At 31.8% G+C, this 15279-nt stretch overlaps 3 protein-coding genes across 5 annotated transcripts in view; 2 read left to right on the forward strand and 1 right to left on the reverse strand.

Annotated features, from left to right (window-relative positions):
- LOC101508905 (F-box protein CPR1) overlaps positions 1 to 306 on the forward strand; it is a 2923-nt gene extending 2617 nt beyond the window's left edge. For all 3 annotated transcript variants that reach the window (XR_012161307.1, XM_004507570.4, XM_027336796.2), the window contains one exon: positions 38 to 306. Coding sequence is in view for 1 of the 3 variants with exons in the window: in XM_027336796.2 (XP_027192597.1) it covers positions 38 to 95 (58 nt within the window). In the remaining 2 variants the exon portion in view is untranslated. The remainder of the gene's footprint in view (positions 1 to 37) is intronic.
- Positions 307 to 5164: 4858 nt separating this feature from the next.
- Positions 5165 to 12043, forward strand: LOC101510740 (E3 ubiquitin-protein ligase UPL5-like). The gene is made up of 3 exons (XM_004507577.4): positions 5165 to 7322; positions 8276 to 8865; positions 10973 to 12043. The coding sequence occupies exons 1-3, from the start codon at positions 5558 to 5560 to the stop codon at positions 11234 to 11236; spliced, it is 2619 nt and encodes an 872-aa protein (XP_004507634.1). The 5' UTR covers positions 5165 to 5557; the 3' UTR covers positions 11237 to 12043.
- Positions 12044 to 12223: 180 nt separating this feature from the next.
- LOC101509335 (uncharacterized) lies at positions 12224 to 13343 on the reverse strand. Its single transcript, XM_004507571.4, has 2 exons — positions 13186 to 13343; positions 12224 to 12813 (listed from the first exon to the last, which is right to left on the reverse strand). Exons 1-2 carry the CDS (start codon positions 13198 to 13200, stop codon positions 12412 to 12414), a joined length of 417 nt encoding a protein of 138 aa, XP_004507628.1. The 5' UTR covers positions 13201 to 13343; the 3' UTR covers positions 12224 to 12411.
- Positions 13344 to 15279: the final 1936 nt, after the last annotated feature.

Consider the following 15279-nt stretch of genomic DNA (forward strand, 5'->3'; position numbering starts at 1 on the left):
TTGCACTTCCATGATTCTGCACCTTGTATTTTCTCAGGGTTGAAGAGAAACGAAGGTGCTTGAGTTCGCGCAAACTCGCCCACAACAACAACTGAAATATATGCAGGGAAAGTCCAGCACTATACGCCTCCTTCCCTTTCTCATGTTTTGTTGTAATAAACTGAAATACTTCTCCCGATGTTGAAACTTTTGGCTGCCTCATCAGATGGTTATGTTTGATGTATTTTGTTGGTTGCATTGCAGCTAGCCACACTTTGTACAGGGCATTGTAATAATATGTAAAACTCAAATACAGTTTTTTTTTTCCTTCCTTAAACTCAAATACAGTTTGTTTGAATGGTTTGTTTGTCGGAAGCAAGTAGTCAGTTTTGAGGAAACGACTCAGTTGAGAAAAGACCTTCCACTCTGGTCAAATGCTCTCCTTGTTTTCAGATCGAAAACTGTTCTAATTTTTTTTTATATAGATTAGCAAATGAAAGAATGTTGCAATTTAAAAAATAACATATAAATTATTGATTATTAACCATTTTTATGATTGTATAGAAAAAATGAGGTTTTTTCTGCTAAGTCTTAACCTTCTACGACCCTACTAATAGGGAGTTTGATAGGAGATAAAGTAAAATATGGTTGTTAGGATGAACTTGGATGCTTTTAAAATTTTATGTTCATTAAAGACTATTAATCACTTGAGTTTAACCACTTAGAAAATAATAAATTCCAAAGATCATTTGAATGTTTGAGTTAAGATGTTGGGTTTACTAAAGAGTTAAAGAGTTTTCACAATGAAGGTTCATTTTGTCAATTAGCACCATGTTAAATAGACGCCAAATTATAGTATTGAAAATTGTGATGTCCATTTAGATGAGTGTTTAGTAAAGTGTTTTCTCTCTCTCCATTTTTGTAAGTATTACTTAATAAATTATATTGAAATAAATGAGTGTTGTTGAAATCTATTACTATTAGTGCACACTAACGTCAAATGGAATGGTGATATGGCTTATTAGTTTTGCCCGAAGAGGAGTATACGATAAAGAGATTATTTCTCCTTCTATATATTTGTCCTGTGCATAGATAAATCGTCTTATTTTATTTCACACGGAGTTGAGATTGGTAGGTATAAGGGTTGGCAATAATTGTTCTATGATCTCCCACTTAATGTTTGTCGTTGATCTTCTCTTTGATCAAGCTACCAGTGAGCACATGAAGTATGTGTTACAGTATTCTAGTTTTTGTTTGTTGTTTGGATGGAGTGACGTTGTTTCTATGAGTAACTTTAACTTGAGTTACTCCACTTGATAATTCATTATAATCAATGAGTATTATGAATTCAATTTTTTATTATTAATAAAATATATTAATGATAAAATATATTCTTTTAAAGTTTAATACACGTTTATTTGAAACTGTTATGTAGAATCAAATAGTTTTAAAATTTTATAAGACTTAGTGGAGTTGATCTATTTAATTAGAACTTCTAATTCAACGATAAATTAATAAAATTCATTGTTTATAACGAGTTATTAAACGAAGTAATTCAACTTAGAATTACTTTAGGAGTCAACAAATTTTGAACCTATTATATATATCAAGTGAGAATGAATATTTTATGTGAGAATGAGATGAACAATTATTGAATTACTCTGTTTAATAACTATTTGTAGACATTAAAAATTTCATTAATCAAACCGTCAAATTAATATTTTTATTTAGTATATCAAATATGTAAATTTTTATAAAAACTTAATAATATATGATTCCTTGTCAATTTAATAATATATGTAAATTTAATAAAAAATTTATAACTATGCATATTCAATTTTCATAGTTTTGAATATCCATGATCGTTAATACAATATAAAAATATTGAACATTTAAATTCATAAAATTTAGTGTCTATAAATAATTATTAACTCAGACATTAATTAATTAAGAATTTTATATATATATATATATATATATATTTATTTATTAATTTACACCAACTTCCTTCTATAAAGATGTAAATTAGCAACCAACACATTTTTAGTTTGACTAAAATATTTAAATATTTCTTTAAAAAAAATTACTTAAATGAATGGGCATTGATGTGATTTTCTCTCTCCTTAAAGTTATTGTTTGTTTGTCTTTCTTTATATTTAATTTTTTTCTTTTTACTTTCTCGTTCATTTTTTATTGAAAAAATGAATAAAAAATGATTTTATTAAACTGAATTTCAGTTTTTACTTATCTCACTTTGTGAAGAAAAAAAAATATTTTAAATCAATTAATGATATTATAGTTGATTTTGAATTGTATAAATAAAAAATTCTGAAAATATTTTTTTAACAGTATTGTCAACAACAAAAAAAGAACATAATTTTTCACTATATATATATATATATATATATATAAAAGAATATCATAAAGTTTTGCTTTAACGTATTTAAAAAATATTAATTTGTGTTAATAATAAAAAAATCCCAAAAAATATTTCAGTAATTAATTAACATAGTTTTTGAAATATTACTAAAGAGATATTTGATAAAAAGTTATTAGAATGTAGTTTTTTTTAAATGTTTCTAAGAAAAAGGGTAATCAATAAAGGGGTTATTTTTGTCCAATTGAAAATGTGTAGGTTTTTAATCTAGACTTAGAAATGTAACAATTTTTAAAAAATATAAATAGACTGTAAAAATCTCACATGATTAACCCGACATCAATACTATATTGGCACCTCAATTTAATTATCTATCATTAGAAATACTCTAAAATAATATTAAAAACAAAATTAAAGAAAATACAAGATGTTTGGGTTACTATATCAAAACCCAATAAAATAATTTTCAAGGATTCACAAAATATTGCCTCATTAAAAACCTTACAAGAAAAAACCCATAGAGATAAAATTATGATAAAGGACAAACTATGCAAAAAAAAAAAAATACAAACATCAATAAAATCTATATAAAAAAAAATCCGTAGAGATAAATTCATGAAGTAGTGATAAAAACATACAAAAATTAACAAAATCTATATTCATATAGAACAACCATGTTTCTATTGAGAACATTTGAAATAACAATATGAAGTCCCAAATTAATAATATTATCTGTATATTGATTCTCTTATCTAAAAATATGAGATACAATAAAACTCATTCTTTTAATCATCTCAAGACAATTGAGCTATCTATTTATAACCAATGAAAAATGCTATTATTCATAAAAGCTAAATTTGCCAAATGTGAATCATATTCAATCCATACGAATCCCCCCAATCTTATATGTTGTTTCAATAACAATCATAACTCCCGTAAGCCCTACATGTAATGCAATTGTAATTTCTAAATTTGCAGCAAAACAACATAGGGAAACACCAGAGTTGTCCCTTAACATACCTCCACAAGCAGCAAGACCAGAATATCTAACACCATCAATATTATATTTAATTAAATACTCTTTTTTGGGATGCTAGATTGCCTCCTTATAGACACTTTAGAAGGATGAACTATAACTTAAGAATAACTTGAGAATTTGAAATTCATGAGTAGAGTTGGAGAGTGTGCTATAAGTGTGAATGTTAGATAAATATTAGATAAATATATATTAGCAATAATTATGTTGACAATAGTATGAAAAACATGAATCATATCTTCAAATCGAGTTTGATTTCTAAAATACCAAATAAGATTAATCTTAATTATTGTGTTGACCAAAATAACATATCTATATTGACGCGACCAACCATTGTTATATATGACAAGGATAATTTGAACCAAACTTATGTCAATTTGAGAGTGAAAAAATAGAGTTTTATGACCAAAACTTGATTCTAGTGGCAAAAGAACAGGATAAAAAGAGATGGATGTTAGTCTCAATTTCATATTCGTAGAGTTCACTTCTTGAAACAACCTCCATAATGAGATTGTAAATTATCATTGGTATGTTTCTTATTATGTGGCAATTTCCAAAACTTGACTGACTTAAGAAAAAAAATGTTATAATGCCAAATAGCTTTAGTCAAATGGATTTGTTTCCCTAAAGGCTTGACGAAAAGATAAACTTCCTAAAACTTAATCTCCAAATCAAAAAATCATCACATTTAAATTATGAATATTAATATTGGATAATAAGGTAACCAACAAATATTAGATATGTAAGAGAACAAAAGTTACTTTTTGATGATTATCTAATTATAGATTTTGTTAATATATAATAAAGAGTAAAATAGCGGTGTTTTTGTCAAAATAAAAATATATAAGTTGCTACTTTACATTTTAAGAGATGAATGTAAATTAGTAAATCCTCTCTCTCTCTCTATATACTATTTAGAATATGTTATATATGTTTTTATTTTTCTATGGATTATGTATATTTATTTGTTAAGAATGAAAATGTTGATTTCACACATTATATTTAATTTTAAAATAAAATATTTACTATATTTTTAAATTGTGGAAGGTGGCAATTTTAAAATTGTTGTATATGCAATTTGACCTATATCTTTTACTATTGTAAAGTCGAATTATTACCTCTAAATTATTTATTTTATAGTTATGATTTAAATATTATAAATTATTATTATTTAGAATAAATATATCAGTTTTAAATGTTACAGTTAATTAAAAATAAATAGTATTTATTTTATTTTTTAAAATATAAAAATCATTTTCATGAAATTGAATCAATTTCAAATTGTTTTAAATTATTTATTTACATTAATGAATTTCTTAAATATATATTAAATTATTTCACTCACTAAAATATATTTATATTAACCAGAATTAATATTAATTTTATTTTAAATATATTTATATTTGTTAAAAAGTTAATCAAATTTTGACTAGTAAATGGCACGGATCCGCACACTAATTTTAACGTTTTTGTTTCTTTAAATATTTTTGAAAAGTTACTAAATTAATAATTTTTAAATTAATTAATTTTTTAGTGAAATATTAATATAATAAAATTAGTTAAATTTTACTTATATTAAAAAGCATAAAAAAATAATTTTGGTTATTTACATTTGATACTGACGTTATACTTAATAAAATTAAGTTTTTTGGTCAACTAATAACCTTTTTCTTGGAAATGTGTAATGTAAATACGCACCCGGTGGTTCGGAAAGGGCATGGGACCCCACCATCACCTTATTCTTAAACTGAAAAAAGAAAGAAAATATTTGGGAAACCGCGGTGAGCTTTGCTCAGCTCGACACGACACCGTTTCGCAGTCAATTAAATTAGCCAATTACAATAAGTTTGTGGATTGTAACAACAAAACAAAAGAATCGCAAGAAAGTAAGAGAGAAAGGGAACGAAGAGGACGGCAACACAAAAATTAGACACAACAAACACATACACACACACACACACACACACTATGTGAGTTTTTATTTCTACGATCGATTGGGGTTTTTCCTCTTTCTCTCTCTCTCAGTATCACTCCCATTTTATTGATCACTCATAAAACAGTTATTATTATAATTATATTTATTATAATTTTTTCTTTTTTTAATATTCAATCTATAGTTCAAGGAGGGGGAGACGATGATAATGTTTTGTGCCTCTTAAAAATAAATGACTGTAATCGAAACCCCTTTCCTTCATCATCAACAACAAAATCGTCATTCGTCGAAACGGAAATTTGACGATGACGACGAAAACAACAACAACAACGTTTCAGATGACTTAGTGTCTGTGAGAATGAGGAAAGACGAGACGAAAACAGTTAATTCGTGGAGCGGCGGCGGCGGCGGTGGTGGTGGTGACGGTGGTGGTTTGTTGAAACGAAGTCCTATTCAGTTTTTCATTCGTATGATGTCAGAAGGTAATAATATTGTGATGCATGCTTATCCAGAAGAAAACGTGAAATCAATTCATGAACGAATTCAATACATGAAAGGAATTCCTCTTTTCGAACAAAGGTTAATTTACCGCGGTAAACAGCTTCAGTGGGAACAAACTCTCGCTGAGTGTTGTTTACAGAACGACGCGATTCTTGAACTTGTTGGTCGTATGCGTAGCACTGAACATCCTCAAGCTTGGCAAGTTGTAAATGATATGGTTTCTTTAGTTTACCGTCTTTGTTGTGGTGAAAATGTTCATGTTCCTGATAAAATTGTCAAGGGTCTTATTACTACTTACATTAATCTTGCTTTGACACCTAAACCTAAACTTGATGCTGATTCTGCCAATGGTTATTTTGAGATTTTCACTTCTTCATCAGCTCCTTCTGTTCTTGTTACTCTTTATGTTTCACCTTACCCGGGTAATAAGTTGTGTGCTGATTCTTGTATTAGGCATTTTTTGAATTTATGTCGCAGTACTTTGTCTAAGACTTTTCATACACAAGCTGCGCGTGTTGCTTTGGAGATTTGTAAATTGCTTAGGAGAGTTGGGTCTCATGATCCTTTATATCTCTATTGTCGTAGTAGCTTAGGGGTATTGTTGGAAGCTGCTGAAATTTCTTGTGCTTCTTCTGAGGCTGAGAATGTTAGAGGATTGATATTAGTTCAAGATATTTTCCCCTTTGTTCGCGAGCTTGCGGATACATTGTTGATGAATTTGGATTTGAGTATTGATTCACCTTCACTTGCTTGTCCTTTGTTGAGCAATGTTGGGGATTTTACTTCGTTTTTAATACCTTTGAGGACTGGAATCAAGGAGCAGCGTAGGCTTCGCAATGGTTCTGTACCTTACCACCTGCACTACAGGAACAGTTTGCTCATTGAAGAGATTGAGTACCTTCATCTTTTGTACAATCAGATGTTGTGCAAAGTTGATACGTGCCTTCAGAAAATGGAGCAGAGATTCATTAGAAAGGAAATGGTGCAGGAGGAGAATTATTTTTACCCTGCTTGCTCTCTTTATCTTTCCATTTTGAAGGAGTTGAATCAAATTGCTAAGCTTTATGATGGTGCTCAAGAAAAACTCAGGAGTGTTTTGGTCAGGCAAAAGAATGTGCTGCGTATGCTGCTTGTTAAGTATGCAAAGAGGACCGACGAGCATCAGTGGATTCTCGAGCACAAGAATGTCACTGATTTTGAGACTAGGAGGCATTTGGCCATGATGATGTTCCCGGAGGTAAAAGAAGATTATGAGGAGCTGCATGAGATGCTCATTGACAGGTCTCACTTATTAACTGAATCTTTTGAATATATTGCACGTGCTGAGGCCGAATCACTGCAGTCTGGTCTGTTTATGGAATTCAAAAATGAGGAAGCCACTGGCCCCGGTGTGCTGAGGGAGTGGTTCCTCTTGGTTTGTCAAGCAATATTCAATCAGGAAAATGCTCTTTTTGTTGCTTGCCCAAATGATCGAACGAGGTTTCTCCCCAATTCTGGTAAGTTTATTTTGAAATTCTGAACATACTTTTCCCACCTCTGTTGTTTTCCATGCATCTGGAGTATTTTCAAGTTGAATTTGTAAATTGTTTAATTATGGCTTGCGTTTTTCTGATATGGACAATATTTACAATGATCTTTATTAGGATTATGAAATATGTTGAAGTAGTATTCGAGGCTTAAAACCTTTGTACAAAGAAGTATTTAATAGGAAACAATTTCTTGAGAACCAGAGAATTAAGTAGAGAGCTAAAACTAAGCCTCACCTCATTAACCTTACAAAATGGAGATGAAGGGTGAGGATTTGGCAGTTGTGTAACCATGCGATAATGTAGTGGCAATCAGGTTGTTTGTTTGTCTTTTATTACTCATTAGCCTTTTCTTAGATGAAATGCACTCCAATTTGATTAAATCCTTGGAGAATGGATCTACACTGGCTTATAGAGTAGGCTCACAATGCTTCAATATTTTGGCAGCGTTGAGCACTAAAACAATGTAAGGCAAACATCTAATAAGGCAGAGTCAGCATCCATCACAAATGCTTAAATGAAGCAAAACCTTGTTACATGTGTGAAAGTTTATATTTTAATGCATTCTTTACCAATAATTATTTGATTCAACCATTTGGGCCTGTTTTAGGGCCATTATGTCATGTTTTTGAGGATATAATACATCTTAGTACGTTTTAAGACACAACTATGAGTATGCAAACACCAAAAAAAGGTGTTTTTAACTAACTGTGCTTCCTTCAGTTACTTTTTGAAGAATGATGTATTGGCTCCTTAACTATACTAAACGTGATTTCCGAGTTGATGTTTTTAGGGGATAGGGTTGCTTGTTATTTGAGGCCTGTGTTGATATTTACATTGCTGTATATCTTGTTTCAGTTGTAATTGTTAAAAGTATTTTGGGATAACCAAGTTTAGCTTATGCTTTGTCTACTTGTTTGAAGCTTCCAAGGTCCATCCTCTGCATCTTGAGTACTTCAGCTTCTGTGGCCGAGTTATTGCATTAGCTTTGATGCATAGGGTGCAAGTAGGGATTGTTTTTGATCGCGTGTTTTTCTTGCAATTGGCTGGAAAGTCTGTTACTTTAGAAGATATAAAGGATGCAGATCCTGACCTATATAAAAGCTGCAAGCAAATACTGGACATGGATTCTGATTTCATTGATTCGGATGCATTAGGACTGACATTTGTTAGAGAAGTGGAGGAATTAGGACACAGGAAAGCGGTTGAGCTCTGCCCTGGTGGAAAAAACATTGCAGTTAATAGTAAGAACAGGGTGAAGTATGTTTATCTTCTTATACAGGACCGTTTTGTAAACTCAGTATCCGAGCAGGTCTCTCACTTTGCCAAAGGTTTTGCTGATATTCTATCAAATTCAAAGCTCCAGCAGTTCTTTTTTAAAGGTTTAGAGCCTGAAGATCTTGATCGGATGCTGCGTGGGAGCGAATATGCCATTTCTGTCGAAGATTGGAAAGCACACACCGAATATAATGGCTATAAAGAGACAGATATTCAGATATCTTGGTTTTGGGAGGTATGTTCTGGTGCTATTTTGTAAAATATAATGTAATGTCTATTTCGCAGTGTTCTACCTGCTATGCTTTTGTTGTCTCTAGTGGACAATAAATGTCCACTGCTTCAGAGTCTCTAAGACAGTATTTTGATACAAATAGGTATTTTACCACAAGAAAATAGGGAAAATAGCCTCAATTAGAGTTCTGCCAAACTTCATGAGTCTGTAATGTCTTATTTACGGGCAACTCAATTCTACAATTATTCTGTCCCCCTCTGTTACAAACAAACTAATTAACTCCTACAAACTAACCAGCTCTAATTCCCTCAACTAACATAGACCCATCACCTATCAATATTCCCCTCTAAAGTTTCAACTTCTCCTCAAGATGAAGGGATTTGACAAATCAGGGATAGCCAAATGACTAGGTTTGGTTGTATTGCCGGATTTCAGGCCCTCTCTTTCGTATCTCCCCAACCATAGATGACAGAAAAGGTCCCTGGTTGAACTTCTACACTGTCCAAAATGAAGTTACTGTGTCACCATATTAGCCAAGAAACCAGAAACATCTCTTTTCATCACGACCAAAATGCAGTTTGACCTTTTTTCATTATCTTGGACTCGGTCCATTGGGTAAAAAGATTGACTCAAATGCTTCAATCCCATTCATGCCCTCATCACAGTATCGGTGGGATCACCCACACCCAGCAGCCATCGATTCATGCCCTTCCATCCATGACTGAATTTGATTATGGTGGTTTACCAACGGGTGTGTGTTGATCAGCTTGTACGGTAATCTCCCATTCATGGATTTTGCTGGTACATTCAATCTTTGCTTCATTCCGACCTCGTCAGAGTAACCTTCTAAATATCGACTGACATTCTCTATTTATTTTTCTGGTTTCTTTTCTACCGCCAGGTAACACAGTGACAACAGTTTCTTCCAATTTTGAGTTGGTGTTCTTTTCAAGATCCCTAGTTTCTTCCAATTTTGGGTTGGTGTTCTCATCCTGATCTTTAGTTCTCCTTCCAGTTTCAAGATCCCTAGTTTCTTCGTTCTTCTTCCTTTTTTTTTGTCAACTTCTGCCCAAGTGCCACTGGTTCTTGGTTCTTATCTTGAGTACTTCCTTGACCTGTTGACTGGAATATCTGGACCAAATTACGGCTAGAACCACTTTAGAACTGCCTTCTAAAAGGTTCATCATGTTGCAATCACTCTTTCAGACAAAACCAGCATTTGAGAGCAGCTCCGCAATTACTCCAATGGCCGAAGATGTTGAACTGCCTTGATTGGCAAATGGCTACCAATAGGCATTTCCATCAAGTGTTGGAATCATTTTCAGGAATGATCCCCACAAATCCAAGTTCAGAGATCTAATATTAGTTGATATGAACTCGGCAGAATTTTGAGGGTCTGCAACTTCTCTTCCCTATGGTCCCAATTCAAATGACCATGTATCGCTCCCTCTCGACCCTTCTTATTTATAGGCAACTTATTTCTTAAACTATTTAACTCTAACTTCATAGACCTATCATCTTTGTTTCCATTTTATCTTCAAAGCTTGTGGGTTTTATTGCCTTATTGCTTATTGGGATGCATCACTATCTTATCTTCGCAAAGGAATTGGTTTTTTGTTTAAAAGCTGCTCTTGGAATCCCTGTCTTTCCCAACCTGGCCAGCAATCATGCAAGAGTCTTTTTCAATGTTTTTGTGAATTTTGATTCCCTTCATATCGTTTACAAATATTATCTTTTCATTGATGCAGCCATATTTTCCTCTTTTTCATAAACTGGCTAACAAAAGTGTGTTGGTAATGGTTGTTAGTATGAGCCCTTATTCTGATACTATCCAGCTACATTTCTATGCAGAATTGTTGCATCTTACTGATATATATTAAATTAAGGCCTGAGATATTTTCCAAAAGGCTAGGTTATTGTTACACCTTTTGTTGAGAAATTTGAATATCAACTTCCCCAATCTCTATTTAATTTACCCAGGATCTCTTAAGCTAGGTTGTTATTGCATCATCAGATATCTTTTTCTGCAATGTTTTTCCATTAACTTGGTATATCAATATTTGCTAAGAGAGTACTCAGTTTTTAGATTATGTTTGAAAAATCTTTGCAGATAGTGGGGAGGATGACAGCTGAAGAAAAGAAGGTTCTTCTTTTCTTTTGGACGTCTGTGAAGTATTTACCAGTTGAAGGCTTCCGTGGTTTGGCTTCTCGTCTCTACATTTGCAAGTCTCATGAACCTGGTGATCTCCTTCCTTCATCTCATACATGCTTTTACCGACTGTGTTTCCCGGCTTATTCATCTATGCCTGTCATGCAAGCCCGCCTTAAAGTCATTACTCAAGAACATATTTGCTGTAGTTTCGGTACTTGGTGAACATACCTACCATCTGGATATAAATTTATGGGTACTTGGTGAAACTGGTTTTGACTGCACATAGAATTATGGTTATGCAGCTTTGTACAGATTATAGACGCATCCCATTCCATCTGTTCTCAAATTGGATACTGTGAGAAAGTTGTCAAGTAATGTTTTGGAAAGTCGTCAAGGGTTGTAACTTGTAATATCATTGATCTTGGCCAAATGTTTATATGGATAAAATATCAATAAAATAGGATTGAAAGGAAAGAAATTTTGATCTCTGTGGTATTCTAGTTAATAGCTGCTGGTTCGTCATGGAGACTATGCCAAAACAGTTTAGTTTGAGTAAGTGTTAAGCAAAACACTTTTTCAAACACATTTTGTCACATTGGTTGAAACTCATATGTCGTACAATTTTTGGTGGACCTATATGAATTTCATATTTCAACCAATAAGTAGTATTTTAGAGATTATGTTAATATTTCTCATTGAGTTTTGACTTGAGACATTCTTGCTCATACAGTAACTTTACTCCCTAATCCCTATAATCAATTACATATTACAATTTTAACATCCCACCAATTATCATTCTTGAGTTTGCCCTTTGGCCCTTCTCTTTGAAAAGAGAGAAACAAAATTCAAGCCAACTTCTTCCTTTAAAATTGTATTTTTTTGTGTCATTTTGTTATCAGTTGTAATTGTTTAGCTGTAATAGTAATAGATATTGAGGATTTGTTTTCATAAGTTTTGGTTATCATTAATTAGAAATTTAGAATTCTTTGAAATTATACAAAGATACCAATGGATTTATTTTGTTCTTCAGCTCCCTTGAATGCTTTCCCTTTATTGAACCTGAAGCATCTTGGAAGCAAAGTTTTTTCTCTCAATACCTGGGTAATCCAGTTATCATACTTCTTTGGAAAATAGCACGAATACTTGAAAATGCCGAAAGCTTTATGCGGTGGAGCAAAAAATCAGAATTTCACCGATAAAAAGAAAATATTATAAATAAAAGTAAATATAATTTATTCAAACCAGGAGAAATACATAATGACCAAAATCATATCGAAGACTTACTTTCACAATAAGATTAATGAAAAAAGCGAAACCAAACAAATAAAATAGACAAGGTTCTCATCAACTTTGACATTGGAAAAGTAGACTGTACCTAGACTCCTTTTGAGCAATGTCTATGCTTCTGTGGTGGCTTCTTCCACAGCAGTTTCAACTTGTTTGTTCTCCTCCACTGGTGCTGCTTCTTCTATGGATTCTTTTTCAGTAGTTTCCTTAGTGGCTTCCTCAGTTGTTGCTTCCTCTTTCACTTCCTCAACTTTTTCGGGTGCTGGATTCTCGACCTTTGGTTTGTCTTCCTCTGTTTCTTGTGTAGTCCCAACTTCAACTGGCACTTCTGTTTCCGCTTCTTTCTCAACTGCTGCTGCTTCTTCGACGGCTTCTTTGTTTGTTTGTTCGGTGGTGGCTGGTGTTGTTTCCTCTGAGACAGGAACCTCGGAGGCTGGTGTTGTTTCCTCGACCTTGGTTACCTCAACTGTTTCATTTTCTGTCACAGTTGTTGGTACTTGTTGTGTTTCAACCTGCAAGATCCATTTTCATTAACCATACAATCTCAACATGGTTTGTTCTGTTTCTGAGAATAAGAAACTGATAGGAAGCATGATCAATCATACGTCATATGTTATACTTCTGTATTACAATCGCGAATGTAATGCATATAACTATAACTACGTAGATCACATATAAGAAAATATCAAATTAACATGTATTGATTTGTTGATACAGAATGAATAACAGACAACAAACAAAAATAAAGGAACAGAAAAAAAATTGTAATGTTCTGTCACAAATGTTTTGGCTTACATGATCTGCATTGGATGTATACTAAACTACACTGAGAGTAATAATGCAATGGAGAAAAGAAGAGAGAGAATTGTATATCTCTGAATTACCTCAACAGTGGCCATTTGAATGAAAGATTAATGAAAAAAGAAAGGTGTCAGGTATATGAACTAGAACAGCAAGGAAAAGATGAGAAAAAGAATGGTAGTTGTGAGTGAGTTGAGAAGTTGATGTGAGTGAGAGGTTTATATAGTGTTCAATTCAACAGTAGAAGAGTTAAAACCGTGCAAGAAAGAGAGTGAGTGAGTGGCCAGTTGGAAGAATCTTTTTCAAGCAAACACCTCATGTCGCTGACAGAAATTAAATAGATCAATGTACCCAAAATAATATTACAAAGATCAGCATATCTAGTTGTAAATTGATTTTTAGTTTAGTTTGTTTTATATTTTTTTCAAATATAAGAGAGTAGTTTGATAGTAGGTATTATGTTCAGGACTCGTATGATCCACAATCCCTTTGGGTGCAAGACGATCTATCGCACCCAACCACTCACTTACAGTCCTCACTTCCTCGGTGTTAAATCGAAAAGACAAAATAAGTATTTGCCAATTGAATTAAGTTTTACATGTTTCTATATTAACTTTATAAGTATGTTTTCATTTTAATTTTAACTTCATAATGTCAATATTGTTATGTATCTTTGTTAAAGTTGAAATTCAAGTTTAATTCCTCCTTCCAAACACTCTTATTTTTTTTAATCATATCTAAAACTCAAGTTTTTGTAATATACTTCATTCGTATCAAAATATAAACAAAAATAATATATGAAAATTTGATATATGTAACTAAAAATTAAGGTAAAATAAATCTATTAAAACTATACTAGGCATTTCGAAAAAAAGGATTAAGAATATTGTCCTCCTATGGTTAGTATTAATTGAATGTCATGGAACAAGTGTAACATGTAATGGGGCTACATAATCTTGGTGGCCTAAACATGTGAAAAGGCTTGTTACAGATTGTTCGTTTTCAATATGATCATCAACATTATAGTTTTTGTTTTAGAAAAATGGGAGTGTCTTTATGCTAGGCAAAGGGGTGGGACCCAAGTGAGCAAGTGCTGATCACTAGAATCCAAGTGAACCCCACACAATAAGGTGGCACCATAAAGACATCACAGTTGGCAATTAAAAAAGGCTGTTAGTTTCCTAAACTGAATTTGTAGCCAATACCATTTGGGGCACCGTCCCTCCCATAATTTGCCATATAAAGATGGAATAATCAACACCCTCCAAACTTTCCACGTCTTACACTCGTGCCATGGGGCCCACTTCCACCCCTATAATCTGCCACCTCACTTCATCTCATCATCTCTTTAGCCTGTCGTTTTTTCTTGGAAGAGCTTTAGACATTATTATAATAATTAATTAAATCAAAATAGATAATTTTTTTATATAAATTATAATTCTTTTCTATGAGATTTTATATTTTAAAAATATTTAATATTTGTTATTATATACTATCAAATAAATAAATAGAAATATAAATAAAAAATTAGTTTTAATGTGTGAATATATATATTAAAATATAAAAAATGTGTGCGAGTCAGCGAGTGAGTTACTCACAAACTTAAAATTAAAATATATTATCATTATTTATTAATTTTATTTATATAAAATTAAGTATAATGTATATTACTTTTAATTTATAATTGTGATTATAAAAATACTATTTAAATTTAAAAGTTATAAATCTTAATTGAATCAATTTCAAAGACAAAAATAAATCCTAATAAACAATGATATGCAAAAATGGCAAAATTAATTTTATGTATTTAGAATCACATTTGATTCTCCTGCTCTTTGATTCTCCTACCCTATAATCAAACACAATAAGAAAAATACTTTCTTGTGATATCAATGCTTGAAATAATTAAAAATTTTCAGCACTTTTTTTAACTTATCCGTGATATCATTATCATCCCCTGCGCTCATATTAAATTAGTGCCAATCTAACACGAAAATTAGTTCCAATTCTGGACGTAATCTAAAGTGAGACCTTTGTTTGTTTCTCTAATGGCTTGTCACATTTCTGTCTATTCTATTAGATTAAAAATTTAAATTTGTTATGTATTGAAAGAATAAAATAATTATCTTGAAGATGGTTGAGTGACTCTTCCTAGATATAGTAAAATATCTTGAAGA

Source organism: Cicer arietinum, chromosome 7, assembly GCF_000331145.2.
Source record: "Cicer arietinum cultivar CDC Frontier isolate Library 1 chromosome 7, Cicar.CDCFrontier_v2.0, whole genome shotgun sequence".
Classification (NCBI taxonomy): domain Eukaryota; kingdom Viridiplantae; phylum Streptophyta; class Magnoliopsida; order Fabales; family Fabaceae; genus Cicer; species Cicer arietinum.

What these genes read in the sequence shown, in the direction of transcription:
- LOC101510740 (XM_004507577.4), top strand. Translation starts at nt 5,558, where the DNA reads ATGACTGTAATCGAAACCCCTTTCCTTCATCATCAACAACAAAATCGT. An exon ending in GAGGTTTCTCCCCAATTCTG is followed by an intron (nt 7,323 to 8,275) that starts GTAAGTTTATTT and finishes ACTTGTTTGAAG; the next exon opens with CTTCCAAGGTCCATCCTCTG. An exon ending in AGATATCTTGGTTTTGGGAG is followed by an intron (nt 8,866 to 10,972) that starts GTATGTTCTGGT and finishes AAATCTTTGCAG; the next exon opens with ATAGTGGGGAGGATGACAGC.